This window comes from Poecilia latipinna, unplaced genomic scaffold (genome assembly GCF_001443285.1).
Source record: "Poecilia latipinna isolate Pla-1442-1.1 unplaced genomic scaffold, P_latipinna-1.0 Scaffold4714, whole genome shotgun sequence".
NCBI classification, from domain to species: domain Eukaryota; kingdom Metazoa; phylum Chordata; class Actinopteri; order Cyprinodontiformes; family Poeciliidae; genus Poecilia; species Poecilia latipinna.
The window spans coordinates 1-19,550 of NW_015117330.1; the positions used below are offsets into that span (position 1 = coordinate 1).

The 19,550-nt window shown below is 36.9% G+C and overlaps 1 protein-coding gene across 1 annotated transcript; it reads right to left on the reverse strand.

Moving 5' to 3' along the window:
• Positions 1–3,783: 3,783 nt before the first annotated feature.
• Positions 3,784–18,849, reverse strand: LOC106942949 (rab GTPase-activating protein 1-like). Its single transcript, XM_015026303.1, has 9 exons — positions 18,590–18,849; positions 18,165–18,312; positions 11,880–12,084; positions 10,021–10,195; positions 8,996–9,153; positions 8,306–8,416; positions 5,197–5,263; positions 4,803–4,905; positions 3,784–4,010 (listed from the first exon to the last, which is right to left on the reverse strand). Exons 1-9 carry the CDS (start codon positions 18,725–18,727, stop codon positions 3,799–3,801), a joined length of 1,317 nt encoding a protein of 438 aa, XP_014881789.1. The 5' UTR covers positions 18,728–18,849; the 3' UTR covers positions 3,784–3,798.
• Between the last annotated feature and the right edge of the window lie 701 nt (positions 18,850–19,550).

A 19,550-nucleotide genomic window follows, 5' to 3' on the forward strand; every position in this document is an offset into this window, starting at 1 on the left:
AAGAGAAAAATATCTGTCTCTCTGTGTTATATATATATATATATATATATATATATATATATATATATATATATATATATATATATAAATAATTTATTTTTTTTAATACATATTAAGAAGGCACAAATAACTTGAGGAAAAGAAAATTCCCACTTAAAACTGCAATATTACTTCATTGCTAAGTTAACAACTTCAGCTTATTTAGAATCCGACTCAATACAACATTCTTCTCTGAAAAACTAAAACTAGCACAGCAGGTCCTAACATGGGCCTTAAATGTACCTAAAGGCAATAAAGAAAGTGTAAGTGAACAAAGATACCATCAGATCTGACCTTCTGTGTCACAGGCAGCTGATGTTTATTTCTAGTCTATTCAATTACTTTGGTGCTAGTGCCCATCTCTTCCACCTAGAGAAAAAAAAAAAATGGATCAATGGGCTGCATTGATCCGCCCACTCGCATGGCATCTAATGACTAACTCAAGTCAGAGTCGACAACTCGAAATAGCCGAGGATATCCAGCCTGGACTATTTCTGGAAAAATAATCTACAGAGACTTGAGGAAATAATTTGCTTTGGTTTGCTGCGGCCTCTTCAAGAGATTAGTGAACTACATAAATTATTCACACCGATTTAAAAACAAGAGAAATAAATTTGGACAAAAAAAAGGGCTCCTGGGACATATGTGACATGGATTTTGAATTATGCAAAAATAATCAATGCGTCAAGAGAAGTGAAACATTTTCCACTTGTGCCGCGTAATATCAATTTGTGTGCAGAAAAAAATCTTCTACTGATTAGTTACTAACACAATATTACATCTACAAAAGACACAATTCTGTGCTTTTCTGTGCAGATTGATACATTTCTAAAAGTTTTACGATTGTCCACAAATTCACAGTTAATATTACAGTTTTGCAAAATTGTACTGAAAATAAACATTTATTTATTAAAAACTACAGTTAATATGCAACTTTTTTCTATAGCTAATAAAAATTTATTTCAACAATTAAACCAACATATTTAAAAGCATATGTTTTATATCTAAAACAAGCCTGTCTGTCAGAAATAAGTCAGAAGAACTGATGACAATAATTTTATCTGAGAGATTGGGAGGGTTAGCAAGCATATGGTGCGTTATTTTATTGTGATGTATAACAGGTCTCTCTTGTAAATGACATAATGAGTCTCAAGAGATTTAGCAAGCATAAATAAAGAATTATATATATAGAGTATACGTTTGTCCCTTTTGTGTCTTAGTAATGAAACTATCTTTGCAGACTGAATCATTCCAAAAATGTCACATGCAACAAATATGTCAATTAAAAAAATCAAAACATAAAATATGCAATAAATTAAAAGACTCCGACACCCACTATTAATAAAATGTCTTGAAGTTAAATAGACCTTTCTGCTTTTCTGGGGATCAGTTGTTACATTTACTCTGTAAGCGATCAAGCTCCTTTTAGAGGAATTTAGTTTTTCTCCTTTCTTTTCAGAATCCATGTTATTACTGGAGATATTTCAGGTTTTTCGGTTTATTACAGCTTTAAAATCAAGGAAGAACATTCAGCACTGGCAGGCTTGTTTAAAAGAATAGCAAGTGGTTGAGCAAACAACTCCTATAGGTTAACAGATGGATCAATGGTACTTCATATTAATGTTTTCCTTCTCAAAATAAGCCAAGAGGATTGCATATTTATTGTGTTTGCACCACCTATGATTGTCATCTTCAGTGGAAACTTCTACACAATATTATCTTTTAATTAGCTTGGAACCACAGAACTAGCCCAGCACCCTTCCATTTACCGAAGAGATAACAAGAGAAGCAATCAGGCGAACGAGTCAAAGCGCTGCTGTTAATTACCCAAAAGCAAATAATGAGACAGAGCCTCTTATTAGCTTTCACAATCCAAAGCTTCCCCACACCTCACTGATTCACCAGGTCCCTGTGGCCAACTAAAAGATTTGCTTTTTAAAACAGAGAAGAGGAAGATTATGGCTTAACGGTTTGTTTAAGCACCAGCAGAAAACCGCTCCGGCTGCATGTGTTCGTGTCGGTGGGGAAGGAAGTATAATCACACTCCTGTCCGAACACTTTGGACGGCAAGTCAAAAGGTCAAGTGTGGACCTTTTGCGTCTGCAAATATAAACAAAATATTTAAAAAATACTGTGCGTTTTTCTTTTGTTTTGAAGGGTTACATTGTTTTAAAAGTACATTACATTATATACTTGAGAGTGTTGGTCATTCTCCAGAAATCCTGAAGGTGAAATCTGCTCCACAGCCATTTTTATTGTTTTATTTTTTAAGTGATTTTACTTTACAAATGTGAAAAAATCTGCTAACAATTGGAATCAATCTGATTGGTCACCTGCCATTTCTTTGTTGTTGTTGTTATTTTGGGTCTTCATTGTGTAAAGTAGTTTGCCTTGTTGCTATAATGTGCTATACTAATATTTGCTTTGCCAGTCAAAAACTGGACTTGCACACTGGACTTTTTAAAATTTTTGGATTGATTGCATTCATTTCCCTGGTATTTGATTTTATTTGTCCATCCTCAGCAGCAGGAACAGAATATGGATCAATCTTTTTGTGAAAATGTGCAACTAGCTGCACTTTTCTACTCTCCTGTTTTGAAATATTAGTAATACCTGTTTTACAGTGATTGGTGGGATGTCACCTCTGTTTCAACTATTACTAATAATATATAGATATTGAATGCTGTTCTCATAACTTCTTATATTTTAATTGTTAATAGGGAAATTGTAATCTGGTGAAATCCTTACTGGTAGGTCAAACTTTATAAAATCCAAAGAACGGATAACATGACAAAAATTCTGACTAGTGAATCTCTATTTTGTTTTTTTATTCCGTTTTTGTTTTTCAGCTTTACTTTTGTAAATACCTGGAGATAAAAAAAAAATGTTCAATGTACATTAATATTAATAATTTATTAAGTATTTAAGACGCAATGGGAGCACTGCACATATTTCCAATCTGCTTTGTGAGCCTCTACATCACAACACTTACCCTCCAAAATGAAACTCTGCCTGCCTGGGGAGAATAGATCGAGTTCAGAATTAACACAATCTGGGCCTTTTTATCCCCCTGACACCAATTCTGAAATAAGTCAATAAACTTAACATGACCTGAGAAAAACTGCAAAACAATAAATCACTAATAGCCGACAGCTGACAGATTCGTAGCCAGAAGCCTTCACTGACACTCAATAAGCTGAACTGACCTGCTCAGGTTGGCTTTTTAAATATTTAATAATGCCTAAATGCATTGGCTCTGCTGCAACACAAACATTGCTGCTCAATATTTTACAAAAGATTAATAAATCATTGCTGACAAAAATGACCAGGAACATAGTTTTAGTTAATGCAACAAAATCAGTGTTTGGGAAAATAGGACCAAACACTGATTCTCAAATTTTATAGCAAGATTTCAAAATCCAAGCATCACAAGGAAATCCGGATTATTTTAGTGATTTACTCTCCTGTAGATATTAACCCAGCTTCGATGATGTGCCAGTACTAAAAAATAATAAAAGACATTGATGAAAAGCAAGCCTATATTTGTCCAAATGTATAAAACAAGAAAGTAAAAAAAAAAAAAAGCAACCAAGTCAAGAACAAAGTGTCTTTATGCCTCACTTCGTTACTGAGCTTCTTTTTTCCACTGACTGATGCCAGGGCACAAAGCATTTCACAGTCAGTGAATCATACACACCCACATGTCGCGTAGGTTCATCAGCCAACATATTTAATCAGAATATAGGAATATATAAAGGCTCACCATGTAAGGGGAGCAGATATTAATAGTTGCAGCAAACCAACCTGCCGCAGCCTGAGGTAGAACGTTTCGCTGAAGGTCTTTCGGCTGAAGTACCAGAAACGTTCGTTTGACGGATAAACCCTGACGAGAGTTTCCAACAGGAAGCGAACGGGTTCCACCACTTCGGTCACCACCAGGTCCACCGCCACCGTCATGTACACCTGCTTATCTGAGGATGGAAACAAACAAAATAAAGTTAACATCTCTCTTGGTTTTCTTAGGAAATTCAGTCACTAAAATCTGTTTATTTGGAAAAAGCTGAAATTAAAGCATTAGGAATACACTAAAACTGTTAAAGCATCTGTACCTCTTAGATAGAAAATGTTTCACACTTAAACTCCTAAATAAGGTTTTTAGTGCCAAATGCTTTTTCCATTAACTGTCTTACACAAACATATACTCAGATTCATCCTTGTCCCAGTTCATATTTTACATCTTATTAACATTTTATTAATACAATCCTTCATTTTAGACATTTGACCTACAGCAAGTGTACATGTTGTTTAATTCCAACACTGGCACGTCATCTGGAGAGCACTGATGAAGGAAACAGAAATACATTTCCCTCAGATAAACATTAACCTCATTAAGAAAAACTAATATTCATTAACTACGTCCATAACAGTTAAAGTGAAAACAACAACAATAGACATAGGGAAAATAAAAACTAAAGTAATAATAGTATATACTAACACAAATAATAATATACAAGCAAATAAATAGAGGTGTCAGGGTTTCAGTATGAATCTAGTTGAAGGTTTCCTAAACTTTGCTTTTTATTAATAAAAGTTACCCAAACTGGCTCCAACTAAAATACAAATACTGAGTTAAGAAGCTGTATCCTGTATGGACGCCACACCCCCATACTGGATAAGAACATGGCTCCAATAACCTGCTGATAAAAGGGTAGATGTGCTGTTACACTGTTAAACCAACCAGAAAACCTTTTTGGAAGACAAACCTTTGGGAGTGTCTTCATTCAGTGGCTGGAAGGCGGCCATGTTGGGATTCCACGTTCCTGTGATGATGTAGGCTTTTCCATCTGAGCTCTTTCCCATCGATTCCTATGAAGGGAGTCGAGTTATAAAATTAATTTTATCCCCAGCAATATTTACGTTTTTATCTACGATCTTATTAATCATGCAATAACACAAGATTTGTACCGTTAAAGTCTGGTCAGTTATCATGTTTCTATAAACTAATTCAGTCTCAAAATCAGCATAAAGATTGGTTTATTTGATAAATCCATACATTTTCGCGAGGTGTTTCACAATAACAGCCACATGCATTGATTTATGTTATAATTAAACCCTTTAAGGCCAGTAATAAAATGAGTCAAATGAAGTCCCACATACCATGTCAAGAAGATGCATGTCACTGTTGCAGACTTTCTGCCCGGGACTCAGCAGCATCCCAAAACACCTTAACAGAAGACAAAGGAGGCACAACCCACAAATCAATACCCACTAATTCCAAGGCAGAGCTACAGCCTGCCTTCATCAGTCAAGTTACCTGAGAGAGAAAAGAAAATGGAGGGAAAAAAACACTCAAGATGCGAATCCACACTCAGATACAGCATCTTATCTATTCCGGAGATGTTTCAAACGTCTTAGATTGTACTTTACTGTCTGATTGAACCTATGCCCAATTATCATTGGTTACTTTAATAACCACAACAGATAGAAAATAGGCTAAGAGGTCTCTGTTGTTATAATCTTTAATCTTGCTCCTACAGAAGCTTAGAGTTTGGTGATATGGACAGAAAACAAAGCTAATTTCTGGAATGTTTAATCTCTAAGATAGCAGATGTTTCAATACAAATGCAAAGAACAACCAATGGGATTTGTTTAATAGCAATTGTCAAACTAAACTATTTCCTTAAAAGAATTGCAGGGTTTTATGGAATAATAAGCATGCTTTCTGAACTTGTAACACATGTCTCATCTTTATGTTGCAAAGGTTTTTCCAGTTTCTGACCCAAACTGCATAAGCATGCATTTTTACAGCTAATCACTGAAGCAACATTTGTACAATCAAAGCACAAAGTACAACCTGTTGCAATTACAACTGCAGAGTTTTACATGTCTGGACATGAATAATCTGCAATTTGCAAAGTTCTAATGTGGCCTCAAGCTTAGAACAAGAGACACGAATCATCCAATCACATCAATCTAAATAAAATAAAAACAGGCAAGGCCAAAATTAAAAAGGCATGTGTGAAAATGTATGTACACACCTCATGTCTGTGCAGTTAGCTGAAGCATCTTTAGCTGTCTTAGAGGAATTTTATCCCAACTTTGCTTCCCTGCTTGCATGACCCAGTTTCAGACAAGTGGCTTCATGTTTGGTTGTGGGATATTTTGGTGTCCTGGTCGACCCAATGAAAACAGCCATTGGTGTGACGTGATTCTGTGGACACGCTGTGTTTAACATGCTAACAGACTCGCAGAGGCTTTTGCATGGTCTGACTGTGGGGTGAATTTCCCCAGAGTGTCTATTCCTGGGAAGACAGGCGGCAACCGTCCTAAATGGTCTCCAATAACAACAGTAATCGCTTCTCTGAAGTCACTGTTGAAGTCTCTATTCCGTGGAACTGTGTTAATATCCATTTATTGTTTCTAGCTAGGGAAACTAAACTGCTGTCACAGAGGTGGTCGGACTCACTGATGAAATCCGAGAACAAGTCTAACACCATTCCACTGCCACAAAATATAATGACAAATTAAACTGTATTCCCAAGGAACAGATAATAATATATATGTATATTAATTAAGGGTCAAAAATCAATGTCAACAGACATGAGAATGATCTCTCTGAAGAACAATAGAGGTTTCAATGTCTGAAAAAGAAAAGAAAAAAAAAAGTGGGCAGCTTTTTGTCTCTGTCTGATGGCCACAGAGGTGTGAAGATGAAAAAGGGGAAATGACCTAGTTTTTCCAGTGGTACTCAAGCATATGAACATTTAAACAGTGGGCTGCAGATATCTGAATGTGACTTTAAAACACAGTCTGCACTACTGCTCACCGAGTTCATGAGAAGCATTAAACAGCCAGAATATTCCATCCTTCTTGTTTATTTTAGATGTCAAACAGAGGCATGTTGAAATCCTTTATATTGATTAAACCAACCATCCCCAAAATACCAACACATAAAAGATAAGTCCATAAATGTTTTGTGCACCATTAACTGGGTTAATGCTCCGTTGTACAGAAAGAATAAATGAGTTAAAGTATAAGACAGGAAAGGTTCTATAATGGCATGTAGAAAAGTGGGACTATGTCTGTACTTTCAGTACGATTTAAATACCCAGTTTTTAAAAACAGAGTCAGAGCCTAAAGGTGCAGACTTGTGGTCAAGCTAGACTCAAGATATTTCTGGCTGGCTTATGAAAATAGGATTATTTATTCATTGAACCGTTTATCCTAAAAGCCAGATTATGACACTAGGGTCTTTAAGGCAGGTCCATCACCATGCCAGCAGTTGCTGAGGTATCTAAAAAGCACCCAGTTTCAGGGAGACAGGGGTGGAAGAGATTTTTCCTGAGATGCTGGAGGGTTTGAGTATTGTTGGCCAGCTGATTTGCCTCTTTAATGTTGCATACAGGACCAGGAAGAACCTGCTGAGTGGTTGGATGGGGTGGTGGTCCCAATTAAGTCCTTAGAAAACTTTTTAAACTAATTTGAATAGTAAATTGAGTTTTGTGTGTAACTTGGATCAATTGGAATGTATGTGACTGAATTTAAATTACTTTCTTTTTTTGTAAAGTGCCTTGAATTACATTTGTTGTGTATTGGCGCTATATAAATGAACTGAATTGAATTTTTAAGGAAGAGGACGGGAACGTGTGCTTCAGCATTCGAGGAATAATTCTTCTCAGCGTTCCTTGGACAGTCTACTCTTCGGTAAGGAAGACTGACTTTCAGACCTCAGATTCACGAGGATCAGGGCGGCTCTTGTCTGCTGATGGGGTTATGGTAGTTTGGTGGTTCAGTCCTTGTTTGTTTGCATCCAACCTTTATGTCATTATATCAGATCCCTCCTTTGTATTCAGTGTTTTAGATTTTCCTTAGATTGGTGTATTGACTTGGTCATCGTTTATTTCCTCCTCAGCTCCTTCATGTTCGTTAGTTTTCTTCCTTCTGTCAGGCTGCCCGGTCTTCCCTCACAGCTGCACCCTGTTCCCAATCACCCACCTGTTCTTTATCAAATAATCAGGCTCCTCAGTATTTAACTTTCTCATTTGCTAAGAAAGTTACTATCTTGCCTCTTCCTTATCTTTATTGTTGCTGTATTATAAGTTTGTTATTTTATGTAAAGTCTATATATTATATCTCCTGTCTCCAATCGTACCTGTATTATGGGTTCAACTGCAACACTACATTATGATAATTTCATGTTCTGTACCTGGTTCATTATGTTATACTTCAGAGTTTGTTTTATACTGAAAACCATTTTAATGCCAACCTTTCGATGCCCAGCTCCTTGTTGCACATTTGTTGAACAGAAACCAGCACCTTCTTCTGGACACCTTGTCGCAGCTTGAAGTAAAACTTATCCCTGTCCTTTGGCACCGGGCTGGGAAAGAGAAAAAAATGAGTTATGAAGACCAGATATTTACATACAATATATGACATTTTTCCTCAAAGTGTCTGCCGTCAAATCAGGCAAACTCTTTCCTGACTTAGTTTGAATTACTAATTTTTTTTCTATTTGCCACAACAATTAAAGAAATATTTTTTTACATATATATTTACATTTTTGGTAATCCTAGCCGTCTAAAGTCAGACAATGACAAATCAGTTGTGTGTCTCTTTGTACTGTTGGATACTCAAATACCTGAAATTAACTGTGAAAGTTACCAAAAGTACTTCAATATAGCTTTGTTTTTTTTTACTCGGTTCATTCTCTGTTGCTTTGTAACTGTTATATTTTCTTTACATTTTACTTCAGATGTCAAAAGTTATTTACCTTTGACAACTGACATGAAAAAATTGGCCGACCATGTTTTCGATCATTAGGCTAGCAGAGTCAAAATTTTCAACTGCAAAGATTATATTTTCTATCCAGAGTCCTGTTATTAAAAAGACAAAACAGGAAACTGTGTCTGTGCATTTGATTTGCATTTGTGTGTGTCTGGGTGTTTGGACCAAGTACTTGTAGTTGCCTTTGCCATCATCTTCTCTGATCTCCAGTGAGACAGTGAAGGTGTAGAGATCTCCGTCAGGCGGGCCAGAAAGCGCCGTGTCCCTGATGTCTGCTCGTTGTGAAGAGCGCCGAAAGGCTGTGGAGAAACTGTACAGGATGCGGCTGACCTGAATGGAAAGAACAAAAGAGGACGGAAAAATCAAAAAAGGGAGGAAATAGAAATTGAAAAAGATGTTACAAAATAAATACCTTACAAGTAAACGGAAGGAAAAATAAAACTGGAAAACTAAGAAACAAATTGAGGAGAAAAAATAAAAGACAATAGTGCCCCCAGCTGGCCAACAACAGCTGGCACAACTAAATATTTTTGAAACACTGGAAGTTTTTACTAGTCATGTATGAACGCGCCACGTTATTTAAGGTAACTGCTGGTCTTCACCCTTCTTCCTTTTTCAGACCAGCTGGACTTTGAGCTGCAGGATAATTTGTTTGTATGTTTATAAGTTTTTCAAATTAAGTTCAGAAGGAAAACAGAGTCAAGTAACACTTTTCCAACACTGTTGTGAACTCTACACGTTTTCAACTTGCAGGAGATCCCAAGATAATCAGAAGTGCCATACATATTTTGTAACTACAAAAAAAGCAAAACATTTTTATTGGTTTCACAGAACTAAAATGGAGTAGTGAGATCCTGTTGTATAATAAGAAAGAAACACGTAGTCTGAAGCACACTACATACGGACAGGAACTGGACTAACAAGTACAGACGGCTTTATTTAACTAAATGCAAATCTACAAGCTGCATAACCAACTATTTGTACAGATCTGTATTTCTGTTGTGATTCCACTGCATTTCTGTAATGGCAACAAAGTCCAAGTCATTGACAGGATTAACAGCTTCTGATGCTGGAAGGGAAAATAATCATTTTTAAAAAGTATTTTGGATCTAAAACGTTAAAGAACTGAACTAATGGAGCCTGAGAAACTTGCTGAGATTTTGTTTAGTGTTTATGGTCTAAACAAGTTTAACTCACGGCCTCTTTGATGTGGCAAGAGAAGACGTGAATCTGGAAATCCTCTGAACTTCGGTAACTCTCAGTGAAGGAGAAACAGTCGCTTTCCACAGAGCCTTCACGCCCGCGGGCGCAGAACAGCACCTTGTAGATGGGGAAGGAGGCGATCTCTGTTCCTGAGGCCTGGTCTACGATTCTGAGAAGATGGAAAGGAAAAAAATTGCACACAATATTTCTGTTACTGTACATGAAGCTGATTGTTTCTATTTTTGATTTACAGCTGAATTAATTCGTAAGGCCTTCAGCTATAAATAATCAGTGCATAAATGGCTGCTTTATTCTTACTTTAGTCAACTGTCTCATTTCCTCTAGAGTACGTTTTAAATTCAGTGTTCCCTTTTCATTAAATGAATGAACATGGCTAAAAGTTTCTGTCAACTGATTTTACTTCATGATCTGTAGCACATTTTTTCATTCTTGGAAAATGACCTCCAAAGTCATTTTCATAATACCGTGGAGGTCTGAAAACTTGTGTTGACTGATTTACGTAAAGAAGAAAGGTTGGATTTGATAATTAGGCTAAAAAGTCCTCATCATCATCTTATGATTTGTGTTTTAAAAATGCCATTTTATCCATGTATATAAGTATCCATAGGACAGTTACACATTAATATAAATATAAGAAATATTTTGTGTTCGAACTTTGAATCAAAGCCAAACACAAATTTATACACCATGCTTTGCAAAAAGTAGTTTTTTCCAAAAAGGTTGAACACAAGTGCTTGCAAAAAGTATTCATACCCTTTTGAACTTTTTCATAGTTTTTCACATTATAACAACTTCTGTTAATTTTATTTTTTTTATTCTTTTGCCAGTTCTTTTCAAAACAGCTGAAGCCCAGTCTGATTGGAGGATCTGTGAAGATCAATTTAGGTTTTGGCAAAAAACACAAATAGTTTGGGTTTGTACTTTACTTTACCCAAACATCATACAAATGAATCTAAACCATAATATTGTAACTCTGGCTGCCTGTTCAGGGTCGATGACTTCAGCCTTTTAGACCCTCTCACAGGTTTTCCTCCTATATTTAGTGTCGTCCATCTTCACATCCACTCTGACCAGCTTTCCTGTTTCTGCAGAAGGAAAACATCCCGACAGCCTGATATTTCCATCCGCACTTTTACTAATAGCTGTGGTGCGTTCAGGGGTATTTTCCACCACACGTAGCATTTTATTTTTGGCCCAAAAAGTTCAACTCTAGTTTCATCTGACCAGGGAATCCTCTATCAACGACACAGCGTCACTTTTATGGGACCACAGAAGGCATTTCATTTGGCTTCCTTTAACAAGTCAAATTCTTGAAAAGTTTTAAGTGTGGACGGCACAACCAACATTTGCCCCAAGCTGAGAATCTCTGCAGTTCCTCCAGCGTTCATACGGACAACTTACAACTTCTCTGACTGATGGCCTCCACACGTGGTCTGGCAATTTAGTTGACCAGACATGTTTTGGTAGGTTTAAAGTTGTGCCAAACGAATTAAGTTAGTTAGTTAGTTAGTTAGTTAGTAAAACTCTAAATAGGTGATGTTTGGTGGACTGTATTTTACTAAGGCATGTCGGAGAAGAAAATGGAAGTAAACACACATTAACATCACACTTTTAAGACTTATGAGTAAAAAATGTTGAAACCAATTTCTCACTTTCATCCCTTGTTAGTCTATCACAGTAAGTCCCAGGGAAACACACTAAAGGAGTAAAAAAGTGAAAAAAAAAAAGTTCAAGGGATGTGAATATATTTGCAAACCACTGCATGCTAATATTTTGCCAATGCAACTTTCAAGTCGCTCAGTATTCCTTACAATCAGACTCCGTTATCTGACCTGACAGAACCATCTGGCCCACAGGGAACATGCAGTGTGATGGGAATCGGGATGGCGCTCTCCGCTCGCAGGGTCGCCATGGCTCTCTGCGCCTCTGCCTCGTTGCGAGGAGCTTTGACCCACGTGCAACCCAGGTACGATAGCTTGTTGAACTGGACGCTGTCCTCCTCTATGACACTGGGACTGGATGGTGCCGGACATGCTTCTGTGTGCAGACAGACAGGTTTTTCTCTTAACAGTTTTGGCCACTTGTTGAGAACTTGAGGTGAATTTTTCTTTCCATGTCATGTGAACAGGAAACACAGCGACAGAAAGAGCAAAGCTGCATTCACAGCACTGAGAAGAGGATGGAGAAAAGATGTGTTAGAATGATAGAGGAAGTTCGAGGGTCTTCTCTGAAATAGGTTCCGATCTGAAACTTTCATACCAGCAAACAGGAAGCAGAACAATGAACCCAGCAGCTGAACTTCCACTGCTCACATGCTCGCTTTTATAGCATGCTAACAGTTTCCCTCTCAGCCTCCCTGCAGCTGTCTAGCACATCTGCAAAATCATACCGACGACACTGCCAGTTTTTGTTTAAATGGTGACCAATACTTCCCCAACAATTTATCACGGTCTTAATTAGGGGAGTGGCGATACCTAAAACTCATTAGTATCACATAGGGCTGGGCAATATATCAATAACAATAGATATCTCTGTAAACACATGATCGACATCAATAGATAATACGTGTGATAGAATATTCAATAATTTAATTCAGGGGTGTCAAACTCCAGTCCTCAAGGGCCGCTGTCCTGCAGTGTTTAGATGTGCCACAGGTAAAAAACAGTGGAATGAAATGGCTTAATTACCTCCTCCCTGTGTAGATCGGTTCTCCTGAGCCTTGCTAATGACCTAATTATTCTTTTCAGGTGTGGTGCAGCAGAGGCACATCTAAAAGTTGCAGGACAGCGGCCCTTGAGGACTGGAGTTTGACACCCCTGATTTAATTGAACACTGATCCAGAACCACGCAGCATTCTGGGGGATGTAGGCAAATGAAAGGCTTTAGCTGTTCTCACTGCCAGCTAAGCAAGTTTGATTACATCGACTAACTTGGTCATTCTTTTGTTACCTAGCAACACCCTGTCTGAGTAACTTGTGGTTGCCTAACAACAACCTGTTAAGCAACCTGTAGTTGCACAACAACAACCTGTCTGAGTAAGTTGCACAGCAGCAGATTAATGTTTTACCACGGTGCGACCACTGCTTAAAAATAAAACGAACAGAAGGAAGTGGAGGGAGGAAATAAGTGCGACAGTAAACTTATGTCACGTCACCAGTTTGGCAGTATTCCAGATATTTAAAACAAAAAATGAATCAATAATTTTTTATATAAGCAGATATGAAACTCTTGTATCATGATACGTTTTTCAGCCATATCATCTAGCCATTCACAAGAACAAGACAGGACGAGACTTTCATAATACTTTCAAGAACACTTTAAAAATCTAATTTACGTCAAAAAGGCCTTTATTCTTCATTTTTTGTCCACCAACTTGACAAACTGAAATCTTTTTCTGCCTTTTTATCTGTTCACACCTTAGAACAGTGCTTCAACCATGAATGGTCTGCAGTTACAACATTTTCCATTTCTGTCCTCCAGCCATTGGTTGTTTTAGAGATGCTTTCTGCCTCCTTCAGAATCTGAAATATAGTGTTTACATATCGAATATGCCTTGTTTATCACTCTGTCACCATTTACCACTCTTACTTTGAACCCAAAGTGCTACTAAACAAATTATTTAAGAATATTTGGAGCATATTATGTTAGAATTTCATCAGGTGAAGAAAGGCTGACTGCAACTGACTAGCAGTTACTTTAAAGAGAAATATTGTAATGTTTTAACATTACAAGATCTTGTACAAAGAGATTTTGTTACAGCCCTACCTAATGCAAAAAAAAGGTGTTTTTGTTTGTTTTGTTTTTTTTCCAGGAACATAATAAAGGTTTCATAAATCTCAAACTGTAGTTCAAATGATCCATCTTACCCAGTTCAGGTTTGACTGGACTAGGTAGTTCAGGGTGTGGGCAAAAGATAATTAAATGTCCCCAAATCATGAAGACATGTCAAACAAGAGCTTTAATAATGTTAATCAGATGGCAACCTTACAAAGCTGCTGTGCAGTCATATTTACCTGTACAGCTAAATGAATCCCCCACTCCAGTGCAGAGGTAATAGAGAAAAATATTAAAGACGACAACTATCAGATGAGTTAAACAAAAAGAAAAAAGAAAAAAGAAAGGAGTCAGCATGCCCCCAATATAGTGCTGCCCTGGGCATTCGCCACACATGAACATCAAACACCTCAAGTGAAAGCAAAAGTGCATTCACCTTCAAAGTGGAACCTCACAGTGGCATTAAATAACGCTAGTTCTACATTTGATGTTGTCTATAAGATTTAAAAATAACTGATTAGTTTTGCTAGTAAAGATGTCTACACCAACTTGAACTGAAAATAAAAGCTGAATAGCTGCATATGCATTTAAAAATGTGCCAACATACCTCGTCTTTTTGCCGTTTTTGGAGCAAAACGCTTCCTTCTTCTGAACATTGCTAACCATTTGCTTAAAGACAGACATAGTACGTGCTTATTTCCTGTGTGACACATTTCATCACTCTCCGTTTCATTTCACCTGAACTCATCCAAAAATAAAAAAATTCTTTATGCTGGACTTCCTCTCCTCTGATATGAAGAATCACATCTGCTTTTTATTTTATCATAAACATAATGACGGATCATTAAAAGCAGTTAAAGTGGGGGAAAAAACAGACTGAAACTATCCAAACAAGTCAGTCAGTGACACAGAGGAGTTAAAACACAGCATCAGAATCACTCAGGGCTCACCCTAAGATACTCACTGTATAATAACAGAGTAAAAATACATCTTTCAATGCTGGGAAATAAAGATTTACAGCTTGAAGCCGTAACTGTATTTTTATAACAGTGCTAGCTTTTTATTCCTTCCTGAGGCTAGGAGCCTCTCAGTACTCACATATACTGCAGTGTGAAATATAACAACATTCAAAAACAACAACTAAAATAAATACAGCAAAATATAATACAATAACAGGCTGCTTAGCAGAGGATCATCAAGTTCCTATGAAGAGGATTTGTTTATTCAACTTTTTGTACCTTTTTAAATTCAGACGTTTATAGACATTTCACAATATTTGGTTGAATAACCTTTCAAATGTTCTTACTATCCTTCCACAGGTTTCTCACAATTGTTTGAATTTTGGTTTGACAGAACTGGTGTAACTGAGTCAAGTTTGTGGACCAAGTTGCTCGACGAACCAAATGGTCTGTGCCTAAAATCAAGGCTTTGTGATGCACACTCAGCTGACTGACTTTGTTGATGCTGTGCCACTTGAAAGGCCAATTTGTGCAAGAGCTTTAACTTCCTGGCTGATGTCTCAAGATGTTGCTTCGGTATTTCCAAATAGTGTTCTTTACTCATAAAACTATCTATTTATGTTTGTGTAGCGCTCCATCCTGCAGCAAAACATCCACACAGCATGATGCTGCCGTCTCCACGCTTCACATCTGGGATGGTCTTCTCAGGGTTGCAAACTTGCCCCATTTTTCCTTAAATCTGCAGTATTCCAGTTAAAAAAAAATTAGATTTTTAAAAAATATATATTTAAAAAAATCACTATGTTGTGACACTATGAGACAGATAATCTGCAAAAATATCAAAATTTTTAGATTACCATTGAAGCAATGGCTTTAGGCCTATATTAGTACAGAATTAATTTACCCTCTTACCAGCATCAGTCAGCATTTTCAGAAAATGTTTTGTTTTTCCCTGGGACTGTCCACATATTAATCACCAAAAACCCACATCACAGAAAACCCCCTTCTTAATAGTGTGCTGGGTGGACATTCCCCTGTTTTTACAAGTCTAAACTTGTACATAAAAAGGTTTAACAAATTAGTGCAGCACTTGGAAAACAAGGATTTTTGAAACTGAACAAGATTTGTGGAGGTCCACAATTCTCTCCTGATTTTTGTATTATTAATTATATTTCTCCTAACTAAATTATACACTCAGATGTGCTTTCAATTAATTGAAATGATGTGAATTAATAATAAGGAGCTCTAACTCACAACAGAAAACGGCTAATCTGTTTTGATAAAGAATAGAATAAAGGTTAGTTTTACATCCCTACATAGACATAGACGGGTTGTGGGGTAAAAAGCTGGCCTGGTGTTAGGAGTTGGAAACAACTCATGGAACTGTTTCAGTTTCCCCAACAGGACTGTCTGTGCTTCTTTACGACTGGAACTATTTCCAAGCGGCCAGTTTTGTCTTTTCTGTAAGCGCGAGATAAATGCAGACGCCTTCTTTTAGTCACCCGACTGGCAGTTCACAACAGCAGATGGAAGGAGAACAGCACTGCATTAATCCAGTCATTCCTGCATTTCCTCTGGCATTTTGTTACAAAGGACATTAATAGGAATAGCTTAGCAAACCATTTTAGCAGTTATAACTTCATCTCATTTTTTAAACCTTAATATTCTCTTATATTTATAACTGGCATGGGCGGTTCTAGACGGAGAGCAACAGGCGCCAGTGCCCCTGTAGAACCAGTTTTTGCTCTTGCTATGCCCAAGATAATAAGAGATAATACTAAATTAATTTCTTAAATTGGTCCCTTAAACTAATTTCATTATTTACCTTCAAAATTAAATAAAAATAAAGGTGTTGGACTTTTAGCTTGAGCCATCTTGAGCTTCAAAGTCACAAGTGGCTCACTTAATATATTCAAAAATGAAATACTGCCCTGTTTTTAGTTTCATGCCTTTGTTCTGTGCCCTTATCAAAAACAACACCGGCTCCACCCTGTTACTGTTGGTCTAGAACTGCCACTGATAACCAGCCCATCTCAATAAAAAATAACTCAAAACAGGCTAAAGTATTACACAATATACAGTTTCAGTTAAATTTCGGTGGTTTTCCACTGTTGTAAAGATGCTGGCTTATGGAGTCAAGTGATGTAATAGAAGAGCAGAAAGCCAGTGCTAGAAATCATGATTTTCCTGTTGGACAACAACATGGACTTATCCTCATATTCAGCTGCAGCTCAGGTTGTTTTACCAGTAAATGATTTAGAACCTTGTTGAACTTGATTTGTGCACCTGAACAGGTTGCGTTTGAGCACAAGTGACCAAAATAGGCCTGGGTTATTTGTTTAGGTCACCCCATGGAACAGATCCCTATTACTCCATCAAACAGAACTATACAAGCCATGTTGTTGTTTTCATACATGGTGGTTGGTAGAACTGCCAAAATTAGACAAACTCAAACAGAATAACTTTGTTCATTATTTAAGTCTGTACAGGTAATGCTGAAAAGTAGTTCATGAGTGTGTATAGGTCCTGCAGCCTGAAAGCTGTTTTGCTGTACAAGGGTTGTTTATTGAGTGATCTCAGTCAACTATGTTTACATACAAAGCAGCCAGAGTTCAAGTGCTGACTGTGTTGATCCATCAGCAAAGAAAACCATGGGAGGGGCACGGCTCTGGCAAATCAAGGCCCCGTTTTGTACTCAAGTGTTGCCATTTCACCCAAATATTTTCTGCTTTTATACCGGGAACAAGACAATTTGTACCCTTGTACTTAACCAATGAATTTAAATATATCTTAATTTATCTAATAATAATAACACACTGCATAAATTTCTTATAAACCAAAACAATACATAGACATTACTTAACTACATATGCAGTAGACCAGGGGTACCCAACCACAGGCTTTCATATTCTTCAAGTCATAAAGTTTATAAATTCGATTAATTAAAAAATACCAGCTAACAGATCATGAGCATGCTAACAAGCTCACTGCAGTAAGCAATGAATTAATTGCATGACAAATTAAAATAAGTTTGATCATTTCCATTCTGATTGAACTCTTGTTTATAGAGATGTCAAAACCAATTTTATGTAAAGTTTCAGTTATGTTTGGTTTATAATTCAGTTTTATTTATTGTTTTGTTTTATCTTGGATAGTTACAATATCTTACAGTTCCAGTGTTAAATGTTAATTACAGAATTAAAGTTTATTAATCTTTGAGAGAGGAAACTTATTATCATAAATATGTTACTTGAAAAAAGTCTTAAAATATCACTATTGTTCATCGCAGTAATTACTGGGACAAATGATTGTCCAGAAAATTTGTTTTTTTTTGACGGCCTACATGTTGACCTTATTCAAACCTATTGGTTCCAGAGTGTTTACCTGCAGGTTGGGTCTCTGACACTTGGCTCTCCAGTTTCTTTTGCTTTTCCATCTGTTCCACGCAGCTCTTTTCTACCTTCACCTCATCATCATCATCCAACACCTCCTCCATAGCCTTTTCCAGCTGATCACTTCCATTCCACGACATCTGGGGGTGGGGGGGACAAAATATTACAGGAGCAGGCTATTTTGAGCTTATGACTACACAGAATCACATAAAATTCATCCACAAATGTATTCAGCGCAGTTTAGAGACTGTATATTTGGTGCAAAAGACCACTTAATCTTGTAAAATATTGAAAGGAAGAGTTTTGTCTTATATTTTGCAACTTCAAATTTACTCAAAATATCTCAGGTGTGACTAACTTTGTAGATTATGGGAACAATTAAACTAATTTAGTGATCACATGGTGCTCATTTCTGACCTTGAGTCTCGGTCTGCCCTCAGAGCCCTGCGGTGAACTGGCCGAGCTGGACTGCACTAGGACAAACTCTTCACTGGTGACGGTGGCCACGGACTCTGTAGAGCTGCTGACTTTGCCCAGTGAGGAGCTGTCATCCATGGCTAGCAGGTTCACTCAGGATCAGGATCTAAGGGAGACCAAGGTTAATGTTCTCCCCTTCCCTCCTGTCAGCCCAGCTGTGTTGGATGGCAGCCTGCATGAAAAACAAAAGGAACTGGATTAGAAATGCGGCACTCGCATGTGAATACAAAGAGCAGTGAGGCTCCTTCAGACTCAATATCCTATTGGCATGCAAAATGTGAACTCATGATATTGTTGCCTCCCAAACAATCATATAGCTACATTCACAATAGAGTGTCCAACCCTTAAAAGTTCATTATGAAATACAATGAAACAGTTCAGCACATAAAATCAACAAATATGGGTCACATTCTGACCAACAGCTTGCTGATTTCATTGAAAGCTACTGCAACAAGTAAGACAGGTTTATGCAACATCTGAATTAATGATACCTGTTAGGATGGAAGGACCCACTTGTTATATAACAACATATTCAGTTGCATAATTCATAAGATTTAACTGCAGCAACAGTCTCTGAAAGCCCAGCTGAGCAGTTAATACAACCATTGAGTTTCCATTAATGACACTTTATGATGGTTATATTTTTAAATATGTTATTTATGTATAACTGAGTGTTCATCCAGCACTTTATGTTAAATTAAACTTTGTACAGAACGTTTAAAGTTTGTCAAAATGCTACTTAAGATAATTATTCTTGTTGTTACTTTTACTAAAAATAAGTGTTTTTTAATTAAATTAAAAATTATTTTAAAAAACTCCGTAAGATATTGTTAATATAGGTGCATCTCAAAAATTAGAATATCATCATGAAGTTTCTTTATTTCTGTAATTTAATCGAAAA

Excerpts from the sequence above, each read along its gene's own strand:
- LOC106942949 (XM_015026303.1), bottom strand. The coding sequence starts at position 18,727 with ATGGATGACAGCTCCTCACTGGGCAAAGTCAGCAGCTCTACAGAGTCC. Across the intron at positions 8,417-8,995 it reads GATGGCAAAGGCAACTACAA|CCCGGTGCCAAAGGACAGGG; the intron begins GTACTTGGTCCA and ends TCTCTTTCCCAG. Across the intron at positions 4,011-4,802 it reads GAATGAAGACACTCCCAAAG|ATAAGCAGGTGTACATGACG; the intron begins GTTTGTCTTCCA and ends TTCCATCCTCAG.